Source organism: Gadus chalcogrammus, chromosome 13, assembly GCF_026213295.1.
Source record: "Gadus chalcogrammus isolate NIFS_2021 chromosome 13, NIFS_Gcha_1.0, whole genome shotgun sequence".
In the NCBI taxonomy this organism is placed as follows: Eukaryota; Metazoa; Chordata; class Actinopteri; order Gadiformes; family Gadidae; genus Gadus; species Gadus chalcogrammus.
Window position 1 is genome coordinate 17795691 of NC_079424.1, and position 18976 is coordinate 17814666.

Below are 18976 nucleotides of genomic sequence, written 5' to 3' on the forward strand. Positions count from 1 at the left end.
CGTGCTCCTCCAGGACATCCGACCCGCAGGTGACATGGAATGGACACTTTCTTACCAAGAGTTAGCGATTTAGTGTTGTTGCTGTGGTCGGGTTTCTTATAACTATATGTATAGTCAATGGGATCTGTGTGTCTGTTAACACTTCCGGACTTTGCGGTATCTACCCAGGTAAGATGACGGTCATCATACTTATTTCAAGGTTAGCTATTACAAACCTGCTAACTAACTAGCATTGTCGAACTGACAAGACAAATGGCGTTATCAACCTTACATCTCATTGTTACCGACACAATACTATTGACATCATCCTCTGATATAGGATTTTTGGAGATCCATTTCATAGGTTAGGTATAGTTCAGACGGGTTCTGAACTGACAGGACTCCTTATTTACAAAGAGACGAATGACTGCCAACGCTGCAACGTCACCATTTAAGTGTCACCTGGACAGGTCCATCAACAGATTGGACCTGTAATTGTTGTAATATACCTCGTTCTGTTCTCGCGAAGAATACTGGTCTGATTCCTTTTGAAATCGTTTTAATGCTATTGTGTATCCAGATGTACTATTCTACAAATGTATTAACACAGTAAACTTACTGAGGTCCAGTGTTATTTACTCGGCATTTTACTGCATACAATAAAATATGTGGAGATAACCTGCAATATCCAATGCATAAATCACCCTACATCTGAGCAATTAACTCTGCTGGAACATAGTGTTCTTAAGAGTTGTTGTGCTTGCACGTTTATCACATAAACAGCATTGGGCAATGGAATATTTTTGGTGGACTAGATTAACCCATAAACAACAAAAATAATGCATTTATAAATATCCGATCCATGACAATGCCTTAACAACCTGATCTAGCCTTGGGAAGATACCTATTATATATAATTTGTCAGGAACCACATTATGTAACCATAAGAAATACAGATATATAACTGAATTACTGTTTTAATACTCTGTTAGTTGCTTTCATGCACCCCTTTCTGGTAAGCCTAACTGTTGTCCTTGGCAACTGCTGTCCTTGGCAGCAGATGTCTTTATTCCAGACTAGGATTTAAAAAAGTTTTGCACCTTGTGATTAACAAAAACAGCAATGCTCTGTAGCCATCTACAACGGCTTCAGTTGAACAGAAGGAAGTAGCTTTGTTCTGTACTTCATCTGAGAAACTTAAATGGTCTTTTTGATAGACATAGGTATTTTGTAACCCTTGGATATAGGTATTGTGCGTTCATTAGGCCATCATTTGATTGTGAATAACCTTGTTGTATTTTAAGCGCTATCTATTGGTCTTTGAAATAGTTCTCCTGATCCTTAGCACATGTATTGGTGTCCTTAATATTTTTTCTTTTTTGAAGCAATAAATGCATCAGGCTACGTTGGTGAATAATTCTTATTTCAGTTTATATTTCAGACTGCTACAAACTGTGTTTTTGTTTTATGAACATTCTGGCACAGTATCTGACCGCTGGGAGTGTTCTTTAAAGTTACTGTTTGGGTGGAGACGTAGATCTAATGTGATTACTTGCCCTGTTGGGTGTAGATTGTGTGTCCTGTTGTTCGTTTGGGGGTTTCCTTTTTTAAACTGATTAATTTGGTTAAACCAATATCATCATTGCCACAGTTGGTTGATCTTAAAATAAAAAAAGATATTTGGGATTGTGATAGTAATTGTAACTCTATTTTTCCTCTATGCAAGTATTGGATAGAGGATTTTTTAATGGCTTCATGCTCTTCAACATTAAAGGTTAACACAACTGAGTAAAAGCTAATAATAGGGCCTGATGCATTACAAGATGGTCACATAACACAATACAGAATTTACACAGCAGCTGCTGTACATAATAGTCTTTGTGTGATCTGGGGAGATGTTGTGTAATGAATGATACTATAATTAAAGTTGATTGTTAGACATTTTTGATGCACCCATCTTATAGCAGTATTAACATAGTAAAAAAGTTACCCGTTGCCGGGCCTTTCATCTCCCGACCGAATGTCTGGTGCTTCAAATTTGCGTTATTGGAGAGAGAGAGACAGAGAGAGGGTGTTAAATTGATATCAAGGATATCCATGCTTGTGAGAGACAGACTTTTGATAGTTATGTTTCTGCTACATGAGTTTGATATTACTATACCACATTCTTTGTGAAAAAGCTAACACCATGTCGTCGATGATGTTGTTATTCTTCCTGCGCCAGGGATGGTTCACCGGCATACATAGCCTATGGGAAGTGGGAGAACGGAAACTCTGTTAAGGTAGACCGGGTTACCGCTACTATTCATGACCCTCTCTCAGCCTAGTGTATTCATCATCTTGTAGTGAAGTTTATTGTATTATGTACTTCATTAATGTTGTTAACTACTGTAACTAGGTGTGTGTGTGTGTGTGTGTGTGTGTGTGTGTGTGTGTGTGTGTGTGTGTGTGTGTGTGTGTGTGTGTGTGTGTGTGTGTGTGTGTGTGTGTGTGTGTGTGTGTGTGTGTGTGTGTGTTATAGCAATCATGGTTCACTGTGTTTATGATTTATTACATTTCCATTTGGTCATATAGCAGACACTTTTAACATAAAGCGATTTACAAGTGACGGTGAGAACAATAGTGTGTGTGTGTGTGTGTGTGTGTGTGTGTGTGTGACCCTGGGGAGGGAATAATCCTGTGCTGTTCTGTGTCCTGCCTCAGGTTGTGTTTTCAGTCATGTGATTACATCGTCACATGACAAGGTCCCGTCTGCACATGTAGTAACAGAGTTCATAGCATGCAGTTAATGAATGGAATTGTTTTGTTGCATAGGATTTCTTGGGTTTAATCTGAGAATTTGGATGCGTTTTAAAGTATGCGGGTGCGGAGGACAATCAAAGAGTAGATACATGGTGAAAGGGAAACCTGGACGACGACAGGTCTCATGAAGAGGCTGTCAATCAAACAGTGAGGCATTTGTAGAAGACACAGAAGTGAGCCTTTTGGCAAAATCTGCTGTTTACGTAACCTAGAGAGGAACAAATGTGACCTCTGAACGACAATAATGATTAGTCACTTACGTCTGCAGAGAAGATTGTCAATTCATTCTCACAAGATCAGCCGCCTCACTTTTGTCTTGCCTTCTGACATGGTGTTGTTCTGGTCATACAATAGCTGTTTTCTTATTGCAGGAACTTTGATATTTTTCCCTTAGTAGGGATCCTCCTGCCTGCCCAGATGAAGGAAAACCAAGAAGGAGACCTCCTGGAAGGTGAGTGCCTATGATAACAGAAATCAGACACGCAACAGCAGCAAAGGCATCCATTATGTGCTTGAGTCCATCCACACCTCACCGCAAAAGCCGCTTGCAGTATAGTTTGTGATTGTGTCTTTTCCCTGTTCAAGGCGTAAGTTCTAGGTCCAAAATATTGAGTTGTATGGGGTTGTTTTACAGTCTCCTGGTAAATCACGGCAGAAGACGAAATGGAGGCAGCAGACAGTCGCTTACGCTTTCTCATTAATCCCAATTTAATTAGTTATATTTTTATCAACACTTTCGAGTGTTTTTATGACGCTTACTTAACAAAACCAAACATATTGTCTGTGAAATGTCAACGCCAAAACTTTGTTGAAACCTGACTGTCTATGTATCTGGAGGAAATTGTGGGGGATTTAGAGGAAGTGTAGAATCATTCAACCAAACAGTTGTAGTCCACGGTAATTCATTTTTAGCTTGAGGAAGTCTGTGTGTCAACTGCAATTTAATATATAACCTTTGAATGCCATGGGAAGACTGGGTAGCAGCAGGAAGCCAATGAATCTGTCGACTCAGAAAGAAGAAGGCATAGGGACACACTGACTTCTTAACCTCAACAATAATACAATACACTGAATAATAAGAATTGACCGCTTAATAAAATATTGCATATCACATATCATGTGGTAGGCTTTTGGAGAAGCTTGCCCTGATACCGTCCCTACCAGTATTTGTATTTATGCTGGTATTTAGCCTCTGTTCCATCTAACGGTTTATCTCTTTAATCTCAGATGACTTCCCGCAGAATAATGGGGAAGTGTCAGCGGGTCAGTACAGCACCGTCTCCCCTCCTGGCTCCCCTACCGACCAGGAGGAGCCCTTCTCCACCTACTTTGCGGAGAAGGTGGCTATTCCAGAGGATGCCAACCAGGTATGAATGTAGGCCGTGGTTAAGGCCCAGTCCCATTTCTACCCCTTACCCCTTCCCCTTACCCCTTAACCCTTCAAAACAAGGGGGAGGGGTAAGGGGAAGTGGTAAGGGGTAGAAATGGGATTGGGCCTAAATGTCTATGATGGTCTTTTTTTCCATAAATGACTCCTGATCATACCTCAAGGGGACAATATTCAGAATCGAAGTGAACTATCAATTGTGTTGCTCGGTAGCTTAAATATTACAAAACAATATTATTGCCTTCATCGTGGAAGGAATTGGCCTTTGACAGCATATTGCGTTTGGAGAGCCCTATGAACCACAGCACGAGAGTGCAAGTTGGATGTATGTGAACCTGTCTACGACACATTGAGTTTCATAGAGATGTGTTTCTGTTTGACACCCTAGAGAATAATAATGGCAGGGGTTGGACTGGACCGACAAGTCATATTAACCAACTAGTGCAGTAGAAATTAGGGCTGAACGATCTATCGTTTTCGACCGAAAATCGCGATCTCAAGCATTACGATTTTGGGATCGTCAAAGCTGCGGTTTTTTTTTTTTTTTTTTTATATAATTTTTTTTTACAAAAGTGCAATTATTTTGATGCTGATGAGCCATTGAAGCAAGTTTACTTAAGAAAGAGGGCTCCCTTTTTATTTGACTTTTTTGGTTGTTGTTTCTTAGGTACTTGAATAAACAGTCTTGCATTTGAAATCTGTTGCCAGCAGTTTTCATTATTGCAATACCTTAATGGAATTCATTGGTTATATTAATTTATACTGAAACTTGATTTAAAGAAAATAAATCGTGGTTGAAATCGAAACCGCAATCTCTACCAGAAAAATCGCAATTTCAATTTTTTCTTAAAATCGTTCAGCCCTAGTAGAAATTATTTAAATTAAGCCATTTGGGACTTTTTGGAGTTGTACACATGTTTACATGACGTTAAATGTGTAAATTCCTTCCAGACATTCAGTTTCCGTAAACTGTGGGCCTTCACGGGGCCCGGCTTCCTGATGAGCATCGCCTACTTGGACCCGGGCAACATCGAGTCAGACCTTCAGTCCGGAGCTAAAGCAGGCTTCAAGGTGACTAGAACATCGTCAGCCAGCACATCTACAATGTGGTCCTTCTCTTGGATGACACTCTAACCTGGCCGTGCTGCCGTGTCGTCCCCCCCTCCCCCAGCTCCTGTGGGTACTCCTGGGAGCCACCATCATCGGGCTGCTCTTGCAGAGGCTGGCTGCACGCCTGGGGGTCGTGACTGGAATGCACTTGGCTGAAGTGTGCAATCGCCAGTATCCCACTGTGAGCACTACAATCAGCATCCCTGCACTCGCACTGTTCTGTTCTCACGTGCACCCATACTAAATCGTGCCCTCCAAACGGTGATGCAACCGGCACATAAATCTGGTTTGAACCACATATAAAATACAAAAGTATGCTTTGATTGTTTCTGATCCAAACTTTGGGTGATCAACCTTTTTCGTCACAGACAGGACAATTAACTTATCTGTGTGTCAGTTACACAAGTGGTTAAAAACATAGTATTATGGCTTTTTGGTTTTTAAGGGCTAAATCCAAAAGTCTTAAGGTGTCTGACATCCTAAGTCTATCACATTAATAATAATGCAACTAATGCAGTTTTGCTATTGCACCAGCTCGGTCTTGCTGTGTCTATATTATTATCAGCATCATTTTCTCTCTTAGGTTCCACGTATAATCCTTTGGCTCATGGTGGAGCTGGCCATTATCGGCTCAGACATGCAGGAGGTTATAGGCTGTGCCATAGCTTTTCACCTTCTGTCTGTGGGCAGGTAAGATGCCTTCCTCTGTGCTTATTTGTCTCTGTTTGTGTGTTTGTATGTGATTATTAAATCTGTTCTGTTAAACCAACAGAATTCCTCTGTGGGCGGGCGTCCTCATCACGATAGTTGACACATTTGTCTTCCTCTTTCTTGACAAGTATGGTATGTGACTGGGACCCACCTCGATTAAATGCCAAGCTTGGGAAACTGCTTAAAAATACAGAAGTGGTGTTTTTAAAATGGTAACCAACAATGGTTTCTTTTAATAGGCTTAAGGAAACTTGAAGCGTTCTTTGGTGTGCTCATCACTATCATGGCCATTAGTTTTGGTTACGAGGTAAGCGCCTCCTCCATGTTTTCTCTTCTATAATCACTTCCAGACCTCAGATGGTGTTCGGGCTGCTCATTCCTTCACCGATCTTCTCTGTTCTGCAGTATGTGCTGGTGAAGCCGGACCAGCTGGAGGTGATGAAGGGGATGTTCATACCGTACTGTAAGGACTGTGGTACCATCCAGCTGGAGCAGGCGGTGGGCATAGTGGGGGCTGTCATCATGCCCCACAACATCTATCTGCACTCGGCTCTCGTCAAGGTAGAAACTCCTCATTGAATGAATGAGGTTGTAGCATAATCTATCAGTGGGTAGGGTGTTTGTCTCCCAGACCGTTCCGGATCCAATCCCTAATGTCTGCTGATTACCTGTAGGCATCGTTGAGCCATTATGTTGTATCTCGGGAAGTCAGACCAACATTTTTGTAATTATAATGAGTAAATGCAGCACATGTGTTCCGTCATCCAGCCCCAGAGTAAGGAAATGGTACCCCGTCAATGTATGCCACCTGGAGCTTGTTTTAGAGCAAGACTTCTCCTTGGGTGAGATCTATAATCCAAATCTGAGTCTGTCGATGATGAACTAACACTTTCAGAGGACGTACATTGACGGATGCTATTGCCCAAAAATTGATGTCTGTATTAGTCCCCGAGAATAGTGGAAAATAAAATACCCTCACTATTATGGAAACTATTTTTCTCCTTCTCTAAATGTCGCAGTCTCGTCAAATCGACCGCAGTAACAAGAATGAGGTGAAGGAAGCCAACAAGTACTACTTCATCGAGGCCACGATCGCCCTCTTCATTTCGTTTCTCATCAACGTCTTTGTGGTGGCCGTGTTTGCTCAGGCCTTCTACAACAAGACCAACATGGAAGTGGTGTGTGTACAGTGTTGTCAAACCACTGTTTGAGATCATTTCCAGTCCAGATCAGTTTTACGCATCTCATATTTGTCATTGACGGCATTCCTCTTTTGCAGAATTTAGCTTGCAATGGTTCAAGCTTCCCCTATGACAATCTGTTTCCCTACGACAACAGAACACTGGAGGTCGATATTTACAAAGGGGTAAGTCATCTCCAGAATAAACAATATGTACAGCTCAGTGATCAGAACGTGGTGCCAAAGAGGCACCACGTTCTGATCTAGGGCTTAAATTTAGAGGTTTAACATTACCGGACCCAAAACCCGACCGAGTAGGGCCCGGCCCCATGAATGCAGCCGATGAGACGGGCCAGTACCGGGCTCAGACAGACCGTGTATGTGCCCGGGTTTGGTCGGGCTTCTTTCTTTGGACCCGATCCAAGCTCTACTTAATGTCTTGCATAATATTGATTAACACAAGTTTTTTTACTTTATTATGAACCAATGCAAATGAATTGATCAGATTAGGTGAAAAAGGAGAAATTAGTTTAAAGAACGTACATTGGCCTCAACCTACCTCTGTGTTTCCAGGGGGTGGTGCTGGGCTGTTTCTTTGGCCCCGTCGCCCTCTATATCTGGGCTGTCGGGATCCTCGCTGCTGGACAGAGCTCCACCATGACCGGGACCTACTCCGGACAGTTTGTGATGGAGGTAGGGCTGTTGACTGCTTCTGGTTGCTATGTGAGGGAACATTGTCACGACAACAGGTGGAAAGGCTTTCCCTTGCCACAAGACTGTTGATAACCCTGTGCAGGAAATAGGGCCCTCGGACTGGCTTCACAGGCAGACATGTTAACGAGCCCTCAGAGTCGCCACCCTGCTGCCCCAGCGCGATGCGTCTGCTTGGCCTAGTTAACGCTCGCCTCTGTTTGGCTCCGAGGCTTGGCTCTTACCCAGCCCTGACCTTCGCTGCACACACTAGGGCCCCGACATGCCCGTTCATTAGGGGTTGGAAAAATAATCGATTCTTCGATGCATCTCAATTCTCGCTAGAACGATTCTGTCTCGATGCAGATAAATTAATAATCGGAATAAAAAAAAAATATATATATAGAAAAATAAAGTTTTGTTTTTTCTTTTTTGCCTGCTGCCACATTAAGTCCGCCAAAGAGGGATAATTTTTGTAATTTTAAAATCATTGAATTTATCTTCAGTGTGTGTTGGCCAATGTGATTTGTCTTGACACGATTGCGATTCAGCCTACGCATAGCATGTGTGCAAACTCACAGCCAGACACAAGAACTCCTTCTATTCAAGAGCAGCTTTTCCTTTAATGACATAGAAAAGAAAGATTAGAAATAAAATAAAACTGAAACCGATTTTTTGCATGCTTCCATATTGTGTGGAATCAATGCAGCTTCCATAATGCAAGCTGCATTGATTATTGCATTGTTCATAGAAAGTCATATTTGTGACAAAAGCTTTCTCTCTTATGAAATATTAGATAAGTTAATTCATCTGTTGATGTCTTTAATGATCATCACAAAAGTAGGAAGTGATTAGCAAACTCTGAGTAGCAAACCCAGATATATATATTTTTTTTTTTTTGAAAATCACGCATGGAAATGTACATAAAAAAAATTGTTGCATCGATAATCGCTTCAGAATCGAATCGTTGACCTCATAAAACGAATCGAATCGTGGGGTGCCAAGAGATTCCCACCCCTACCGTTCATGTCCATACATGGTTTCCAAAACACGAATTAGTCCATCTGTGTGTATTTGATGCTGTGTGTTTCGGTGTCATGGTACTTAATGCTTGTTTGTGGGAATAAGGGTTTTGTAACGGCAGTGTTTTTGTTTTTTAGTTTTTTAAGGCTTTTCTTAAACAAACGTTGTTGTTGTTGTTTTCCTCCAGGGCTTCCTGAACCTGAAATGGTCACGATTTGCTCGGGTGCTGCTCACCCGATCCATCGCCATCACGCCCACGCTGCTGGTGGCCATCTTCCAGGATATCACAAAGTTGACGGGGATGAACGACTTCCTGAACGTGCTGCAGAGCCTGCAGGTCAGCAGGGGGGGGGCGGGAGCAGGGCCGTGAGGGCGCGGCCAGGGTTCCTCTGCCTCCCTTATGGGGAACACTAAAGACACGCTAGACCCTTGGGTTTTAAACGCCTTTCATTCAGCACCAGAAATGCAATGACCTCTGGTTAAATACACTTGTTGAGTTATTGATTGATGAAACTAATAATTCAATTTTTTGATTTTCTAGGCTCAGACACTTTTTATATTGTATATGTTTTATTATTTTGTGGACATATTTTGAGTTGTTGCTTCTCCACATATGTCTTATCCATGTTTTCGCACAACATTTGTTGCCTCAATGCACCTTGCTTTAATCATCTCATTTTGGCACATTTTATAAAAAAAAATGTAAAACCCATTGTCTTCTTTCTCAACAGTTACCGTTTGCGTTGATCCCAATATTGACCTTCACCAGTCTCGAGTCCATAATGAACGACTTTGTGAATGGATTGTAAGTGTATTATTATACAAATATTTTCACGACATTGATTTCCATCACAGTCATTCTTTGTATACGACCTTGGTCAGCTTTGACCCGGACCTCGACTACGAGTCAATCTCAAAACGCTGACGTTGTCCCTAACCTTCCTCTTGTCTTCAGGGCATGGAAGATCACTGGGGGATGCATCATCCTGATGGTGTGTGCCATCAACATGTACTTTGTGATTGTGTACGTGACCAGCCTGGCCAGCGTTTGGCTGTACGTGCTGGCAGCCATCGTCTCCATAGCCTACCTCTGCTTCGTCTGCTACCTGGTAGGTGGACCCTTGTGTTAATGGATGCAAACATGGAAACATTTACGGAGGGATGCTTTTCAGCTTGACCTCCTTTTTATCGTACCTAGTATCTCCCTCGAAACTTGGGTCTACACTTGTGTTTGACATTTCAAAAAAGCTTTAGAAGATTCTGCAGCCTATAACTACAAGTTAACGTTACCTATAATGGATGTTTTGTAGAGAAACTAAACACGGTAATAAAAACAATGCTTTCTGATGTTTAATGCATGCTCCTGTCCTCTCTTGTGTTTAGGGGTGGCTCTGTTTAATTGCCTTGGGGGTTTCCTGTCTGGACTTTGGCAGCAGGGTAAGCAATAATCCTGCTGTATTCATAGAGGAGCGCCCTGAATATGATACTTAGATGTGGGTCGAAAAAAAACCAACCTCTGTGCCAACCAGCATTCCTTCAGTTTCTGGAAGGGGATTGAACCTTGCAAAAACGTGACTTGTTGTATACAATAATTTGACATGCGTCTAATTCTGAAAAGATTCTTTGTGCGTGTTTTTGGTACGAACCAAATCAGTATTTACAGGAAAGAAAAGCTGTGTACACAGTTGGATTCATCTTATAGTTCTATTTTTCCATAATCAAAGGTTTTTGTATTGGGTTGAGTGACAATAAATTGCCTTTTGATTTAATCTTTTTTTTTTAATGTTCAGACTTCAGAAGTCATGGATCATAGTACTAATATCTATCATAATCCAACTGTCACGTCCACCAAGAAGTCAAGCCTATGTTACGTGTAACACTCATTGAAACCTTTTTTTATGTGCAACTACTGTACTGGAAGCTTGCTTTATACAGAATATCATAGCTTGGGACGTACTGTATTTGACCTCAACAGATGGTACAGTATTGGTATCGACAAATATGGTGGCATTTGCCACCTTGAGACACTTCTTGGCAAGTATTCAAATTAAAGACTTGAATGTCTCATCAGTGGTGAAAGAATTATTATTTATATTTCAATGTTTTATTTTTGCCTACTAATCCTGATATTTTGATAAAACACAGTAATCCCCTCTTGGTAAGGTCACCAGTCATTCATCAGCAGTATTGCATGTGCATGTGGACCTGTGACACAGCTTTTCAGCGTGGGGTGTCCTCGCACACAGAAGGACACGCATGTAGGGGCGCCTGTCGCGGTGCTCAGGTTCCCGTTAAAGTTCGCGTCTTCTATTCTTGGGCCCCACATAAATCCTCATGATAGCGCATCCTTCAATCCCCATACTAGCCTATGCTATTTGCACGTTTTAGCCTGATTGACTTCACTCCATGAATTGACAAGTTTTTACACATACCTGCAGATAATGTGACGCATCTATTTGAGCACCAGCGAGACTTTAAATGACATGTGAACCTGATTCATAACATGGTGTCAATTCTGTCTGACCTCTTAAATAATAATAATGGCCCAGACTTGTTTGTGGTCGGTCAGATGCCAGCACAATTACAGTTTGTGAATACAGTCCATTTAACGCACAACACAATCTTTTATTCAATGTTTTTTGTTATGGGTTCCCATCTGAATATGGTGGAGCAGAGACCAGTTCATGTTGCCCATACTGATAGCTCTTACTGGTTTCTACTTTTTCCACAATATCCACCATTATTTGCTAAGGATATTCTTTATTTCTAGATGTTTCGCGTCATTTAACATTGTCTATGTAATTTTAGTCATTTTACAGCATCAAGTCGATTTGAATGTTTTGGTGAACAAAAGGCCAGCGTAAATTATTCTTTAATGTTTTGTCCTTTTTTGTTAAGAGTTGAACTGCTGTCATCAGTGCCTTCTGTGAAATAATGACACAAGATAGTGAGTGTCCCTTTAATGAGTTGTCTCAATGCACATTCTGTAGGCCAATGTAGTGTTCTGTAGCCTTAAGTAAACTATTGCTGTCTATAACCAACTGAAGTCGTCGTCGTCATCGTCGTCTGTCCTTTGATACTTGCTTAAGTACGCCAATGCGCCATGTATCCGTATGAATAAACAAGAGGATATATGGAGACTCGTGGTGTCTTGTGTCTTGGTATACCTTTTGGCAAAGTAATTCTATGTTTTCCTTTTTAGAAGTCAGAGCCACGGTAGTATGATTACTTTGTACTTTTGTTTGCAAGAGTAGCATGGTTTATACTGAATTAATCTCACTACCTGTATTTACTTACATTGCAAGCTGGCAAATTCTTCTGAAAAGGATGTCTCTGCAGTAAGTAAGATACTCTAATAATCAAAGATCCAAGTAAAATTTGCATCTGCATTTTACCTCAGGATTATCTTGAATAGATACTTTTACAGTTCTATACCCAAGTTTATATTGTGAACTGACTCAGGTAAACTTACTTGTCTGTGAGAAATCTGCCAATGTTTTGGGGTATACTTTGGATGTTTTCACAGGTGAGCATACCCAATGCCTATTTTTTTTTTGTAATCACATCAGCTATTTGATTACAAGTAATAATCATTCTGGCCTAACTCCAATCCAACAAATTTCTCTCTTGTACTAAACAAATTGATTGTAAATCCATCATCAGCATTAGTGTGGACAATCCCACCCCTTCCTCCTGATCGTAAAACAAAAAACTTGACAAAGATTTCCCTGCTATCCAATATCCGATACAGGGCTGCATTCGACATGTACAGGGCACTGAGGGTGGCTGCTGCTGTTGATTTACCCTCAAGTGCTTAAAATATGGAAGCTGGAGATCGGAATCCATTTGAGCCTGCAAAAAAACACCCCTCTTGCATGTATTTTTTTGTAGGAGTTCGCAAAGTTGAATGTGCAGTTTATCTTACATTAACATGCACACAATGACTAACCCCCTTTTTATTTTCTTCTAGGTTCGGCTGGGATTGTCAGGCCACACTGACCTCTACTTATTGAACGATATGGATGCTAATTCCGTGTCTGAACAGTAGGGAGAGATGTAGAGATACACTCCGCAGCATCCCATGCTGCTTGGCTGTGCCATCCTCTGCTAATGTATAGGTGTGAGTGAGAGGGAGCGAGAGAGCAAATGAGAGATAGCATTGGAAGGAGTTCATGCCCAGGAGTTTACTACAAGAGCTTTCAAAGTAAGAATGTGCCTTATGGATTCCCATCCATCCAGTCACTTTACCCACTTAGTCCTGCTGAAGGGGAGGGGTGGAGCCTATCCCAGTTGTCTGTGGGCAACAAGGCCGGAGGATTGCCAGTCCATTGCAGTCCTTTCGTGCATGGGTCTCCAATCAGCCTAACCCTTGTGTCTTTGGTGGTGGGAGGAAACCAGAGTATCCACTGGTGACCCACGATTAAGAGTAACCAAGAGAGAAGATCCAACTCCACCAACCAACATGCAGGGCTCCAGCTGGGAATCCAACTTGAGTCTCTGCAGCTGTGAAACAAAAGTGCTATCCATTGAGTCAACTCACACCACAGAGAATAGTAGATCAGACGGGTTGTGCCATGTGGGTCATTTTCTTATTATTGTCCCATTGTCTGTTTATTTTGATATGAGAATATTACATGAGGTGTGTAATAACTGTACAGCAAAGCCATTTTTTTTATGAATATCCAAATATGGGCATCCCTCACCAAGCCCGGAGCCTCTCCATTGTGAATGAAAGCAACAGATTTTTATTGTGATGAACTTCGGTGCTGCAATTGCGTTCCAACTGGCTGGCATTGAGCACTTCAAAATAGCACCATGGACGGCATATCTTTGGAAATCAATCTGCATCACATGGCAAATAAATTAATATTAACGACGAAAATAACCGTAAATAATCCCAATGACCATTTTATGTTTAGCGTGGTTCCTGATACTTGTCCAGTAATTCACATTATTCCTTGAGTAGCGACCACCTTCTTTCTTCCCTATTCTCAATATAAACATGGCGACATTCGTGATTTATTGTATTTTTTTAAACAAAACTAAGTTGCATCATGTGGTGTATTCCGGTACGATTCCATCCACAAGCCTTATTTTAAGTGAGTTAAATTTATGTTCATTCTTAACTAAATTATACGTTTTGTTTGTCAAATTATGTTATTAATTATATCTGCAATTTTCTGCAGCTGTCATTTAAAAAAAAAAACTTTAAATGGGAATAATTTTTTAAGGAACTATTGATTGAGTTGATATAAATTGGGATATGCAAGTAGCAATACATTTCTAAGGAATTGTTAAGAAAAACATATTAACCCAGAGAGTGAGTCTTCAGGGAGTCCATTCTTTTTTTTTAATACATTTCCTTTTCAAGTTTGAATTTTTTTATGAATTCCTTTTGTGTTGTTACTTTTTTCTTATGCTTTATTTTTTATTTTTTATAGAAAACGTGATGTGCAGTTGTACATTATCAGAAAACCCCCAAAAGTATATCTCCATTCACAACAATTGACCAGGTCAATTATTGGATGAGTAGTCGGCCGCTGCTGCTGTTTTGAATTAGGTTAATGGCATTAGAGCAATGTTAAGTGCAAATTACATGGGGCACATTTTTGTTTAGTTAACAAAATTTAAATAATATTAAGAAAAAACTTCTGTCTTCAGATATTTATCAATTCATCTTATATTTACAGTCAAATGTTTCCACACGAGTGCAGCAGTGAACTCAGAGCCGTCGTTGACAATGAATTTGATTTAAAAGTTAACAGCCATTTAGAAACATTGCTCTTAGAAATATTCAAGTGGATATGTAACAATCTTAACGTAAAAGCAAGATGTAATGAGTGTTTTAACTCAGTTTTGTATTTGATATAAATTATTAGCCTAAGGTCAGTAGAAATGATAAAGTTTCTATCATTTTGTTTTAAATCAAAGGGTCATATTTTTCATTATTTATTAATAGTAAAAAAAGGAATACAAGATTACAACTGCCTTTAATCTTTGTCCTACATGGCTTGAGATTCTTTATAGTAAAGTCCAATAAGTAAAAGAAATGAAAAGACCAAATTTAAAATGTTTTATGGTTTTACAGATGCTTACACCATGTGTTTATCTTGGTTAACTGAAATGTGCATAGAACCAGCAATACAACCGAAAAGAAATCTGAAATAAAACCAAATATTTGTACATGATTGTATCATTTCTTCCATAATTAGCTACTTCTCATCATTCACTGACATCTCCTTCTGCCAAATCCTCGTTGGTAGCTGGTATGAAGTCTGGTACCAGTGCCTTGGACCCGCTCCCCATTAACCCTCTAAAGGCCTGCCTCCCTACGCCCACCTTTCACCAAAAATGTCCACGTCTTCTGGTTACGTCCCATCCACCTTAAAGCTAGCCGCAGTCACCCCCATACTCGAAAACATGGACTTGACCCTCCCAAGTCCCCCAATAACTGCACATCCCTCTCCTGGTCCCACTCCTACCTCTCCAAGAGACATCAATGCATCTCGATAATCAACTGCAAATCAACAATAGCTCCTTTCACTTATGGTGTCCCCTTCTCTTCATCTTTTACGTGCTCCCTCTCAGACAGATCCGCCGGCATGGCCTCCAGTTTTACGGTTATGCCGATGATACTCTCCTATGCCCTCAGATATACTACGCCCTCGCCAACAGTACAACACTGCTGCCACTCATTGTACCTTCAAACATTCAAATATGAATGGAAAAGCAACTTTCTGAAACTGAAGTGCAATAGATCAGAGATTGTAATCCTTGTCCCAGACTACCTTACCCGCCCCACTCAGGAATTCACACTCCATATCGATGGCTCCACTGTCACTCCATACAACCGAATCCGTGACCTTGGAGTCATCATTGACCCCAACCTCTCCTTCCTGCCCCATGTCATCCACATTACCAAAACAGCCTTCCATCTCTGTAACATTCCCCTTCAACAAGCCTCACTGTAAATCACTGCTGCAGAAACACCATCATGTATGTAACATCCAGGCCCGACTACTGCAACAGTAGCTTCAATGGTACCACCAACTAATTCCTTAATAAACTCAAGTATGTACAAAACTCTGCCGCCCGGCTTCTTACCAGTACCTGCTCAACTAAACACATCAACCCAGTCCTCCGTGACCTCCACTGGCTCCTGGTTAAACATAGGATCAACTCCAACATTCCACTCAGCACTTGCCAGGCTCTCAACATCCTGGCTCCAACCTTCCTTTCTGACCTGCTCCACCACCACGTCCCCTCCCGATGCCTCAGGTCTGCCGATGTCGACCTCCTGCACATCTCTAGGACCAAGGGCCACACATGGGGTGACAGGGTGTTTTCAGTCGCCGCCCCCTCTGTTTGAAGTCATTACCAAATCACATCACAAATGCCCCCACAATGTCTTAATTTAAAGAGGCCCTTAAAAATCTTCACTTGCTATTCCTACTTTTTTTATTAAATACTTATTAGGTTAGTTGTAGAAGTTTACTGTTTGTTTATCCTAATGTATAATGTATGTAGTTCTCAGGGGTTTGAGAACTTGGATGTATTATTATTATTATTATCTAGTATCATAACCACTGCAATGCTTAATGTAAGTTTTGTGTGGTTAATATTTTGGATACACTTGCGACTAACTTTGGATAGATGCATGGCACCAGCATAATTATTTTAAAATAAGTAATACATTTTTGTTGTGATTTTTTTTTAAAGAAATTAAAACTGGAATCTCCTTTGTGTATAATGATTTCTTCCACTTTGTAAACTTATTAACGCCTGGGAGTCCTTCTGGGAACACATCCTGGCCACAGGAGGGCGCTGCGACTTGTCTTGACTTATTTCTGGCTGCTCTTTCTCAGCTGCTTCTCTTTCAAGCCTCTCCGATGCCTACGTCACCACATTTCGCCGATGTGATGAAAAAGCGTGTAATAATCTCCTAGTTGTCCTTTATTTTTTGATATACTGCTAAAAGTCGTAAGTCTTCTACTTTATATTGCTAACGTGTTTTATTCTAAACCACTCATGCGAACATTTACAAAGCATATATTTCCATGGAATATTCCTGAAGAACATTTCTGTGTACACTGATGGCAATCAACTATTTGGCATGTTCATGTGGTTCACGATTTCCACAGCTCCCTGATACAGATGCAAGATGAGGAGCGCACACCTGGTGCTGTGTGTTCTTGCTAGAACATACCTGCTGCTGTGGCTTTTTGGGACCCTCGTCGAAGGAGCTCGTCAAGGGCAGGACATCAAATGTGGAGGTATGGATGCCAAACACGCATAGAGAGACGTTAATCTGGTCTTTTAGCCCACATTTGAATTCTCCTGTGTTGTCTATAGCGTGCCGGGCCCTAGTTGATGAGATGGAGTGGGCTATCTCCAAGGTAGACCCAAAGAAAACCATCCAGACGGGATCATTCAGGATTAACCCTGATGGCAGCCAGTCAATTAGAGAGGTAAGGTTACACCGGTTGATTGCTCTTCTAACGTTTCCAAACCTCAAATCGTCTCTTGTTAGCTAATTGGGAATGTATTATTATGGCTTGAGCTTATAGGCGAAAGGTTTGTTTCCTTCAAAGCAGGAAAAGGAATGTAAATTGCCAAACATAGTTCTTACTACATCTAGTGATCTCTATAACGTGAATCAATAGAACTGGGACGGAATGGAATAACAACAGCCTTCAAAGTTTCACAAACATTTTGCATTACATTTTTCCTCAGATTGATTTACTCATTTTATATATGTTGATATTTTTCTTATTTCTTACCAACAGATCCCTCTGGCCCGCTCGGAAGGACACCTCCTGGATTTGATGGAGGATGTTTGTGAGAGGATGAAGGACTATGGGGAGCATGTGGACCCCAACTCTAGCAGGAAGACCTATATCAGGGTCGCATCAAGAAACGGTGAACCCATGGACCTCTCGGAGGCCAAACTGGATTCTACAGTTACCTCAAGTCTTAAGTTTGCGGTGAGTAGAAAGTGTGGTTTTAGATGGGGTAATTGTTATTTCCATTCATCTATATATGTTCTTTATTTATCCCTAAGGGGAAGTTATGCTGTTGAGAACTATGATGATGTCCTAAATGTTAGCTCCTGTGTAACATGGTATGTGTTCTTTGTTATTCCTCAGTGTGAAACGATAGCCGAACAGAATGAAGACGAAATCATTGAATTCTTCTCTACTGAGACAGAAAACGTCAAAGACAAGCTTTGCAGCAAGAGAACAGGTTAGTGTGTCGCCTCCCTTTGTCCTACATTAACATGCAAATAAGTATGAATGTTGTCTTGAATTCTATGTTGTTGACTCCATTCTGAGTCATACATGAAATACTAAACCTATTGGGATCTGTTTTGACGACGTTCTTGTAATTCACGGCTTCCTCTAGATCTATGTGACCATGCTCTGAAAATGCACCACGATGAACTTTGATGTTTTCCACCTTGGCGGATGTCTCCTTGAGGTATCTCATAAAACTGTTCATAGTGGTGGCTATGGTCACAAGTTTAAATCATGGCATTGAAATAATTCCCCAGCAGCACTAATAAACGTAAAATAAAAAATGTAAGTGCCAAACATATTATCAAATCTACCTTTTTATAAAAATAAATAACCTGTTAACGATAATCATGTAGTCATTGTCACACATTTGTAGATATTCTAGCTATTGCAAATTATTGCATTCGGACCCAGATTAGAAACACAACCTCTTTGTGCCCTCTTGCTGTATCATTTCTGTAGAACGCATTTATATGTGAACTGTCTGCATTTTGAAAGTGAATATGTGTGAATATTCCCCAGATTTTATACATTTTGTTACCTCAATCAAAATAAATTTGTACCACATCAACTTTAATTTGTCATCTATTCTTTGTAAAGACAAAAATATCTTATGGACATGCATGCATTTGAGAATTCTTTATTTCTTTAAAAATGGATCAAAAACGATTCAATATTAAAACATGAATCAAGTATGTATTATGATTTTCACAACATCAAAACCATGAATGGATGAAAAACAATGATAAAGGCAATGCACAGATAACATCTTTAAAGATTAATAACGGAAGCATTCAACGG

General features: G+C 40.6%; 2 protein-coding genes across 3 annotated transcripts; both read left to right on the plus strand.

Moving 5' to 3' along the window:
* Positions 1-6: 6 nt before the first annotated feature.
* On the plus strand, positions 7-15081 carry LOC130401682 (natural resistance-associated macrophage protein 2-like). 2 transcript variants are annotated; one of them, XM_056605600.1, is made up of 17 exons: positions 7-168; positions 3153-3232; positions 4009-4148; positions 5120-5239; positions 5340-5459; positions 5862-5968; positions 6051-6121; positions 6229-6296; positions 6395-6550; positions 7009-7167; positions 7269-7355; positions 7743-7862; positions 9070-9219; positions 9614-9687; positions 9838-9991; positions 10266-10319; positions 12853-15081. In XM_056605600.1, exons 2-17 carry the CDS (start codon positions 3199-3201, stop codon positions 12928-12930), a joined length of 1692 nt encoding a protein of 563 aa, XP_056461575.1. In that variant the 5' UTR covers positions 7-168; positions 3153-3198; the 3' UTR covers positions 12931-15081. The 2 variants fall into 2 exon arrangements, with proteins under 2 accessions (XP_056461575.1, XP_056461576.1); XM_056605601.1 differs by having other exon boundaries at positions 3176-3232.
* A 1644-nt stretch (positions 15082-16725) lies between these two features.
* cnpy2 (canopy FGF signaling regulator 2) lies at positions 16726-18765 on the plus strand. Its single transcript, XM_056605961.1, has 6 exons — positions 16726-16862; positions 17024-17155; positions 17235-17350; positions 17669-17866; positions 18029-18125; positions 18285-18765. Exons 2-6 carry the CDS (start codon positions 17044-17046, stop codon positions 18326-18328), a joined length of 567 nt encoding a protein of 188 aa, XP_056461936.1. The 5' UTR covers positions 16726-16862; positions 17024-17043; the 3' UTR covers positions 18329-18765.
* The last annotated feature ends 211 nt before the right edge of the window (positions 18766-18976 follow it).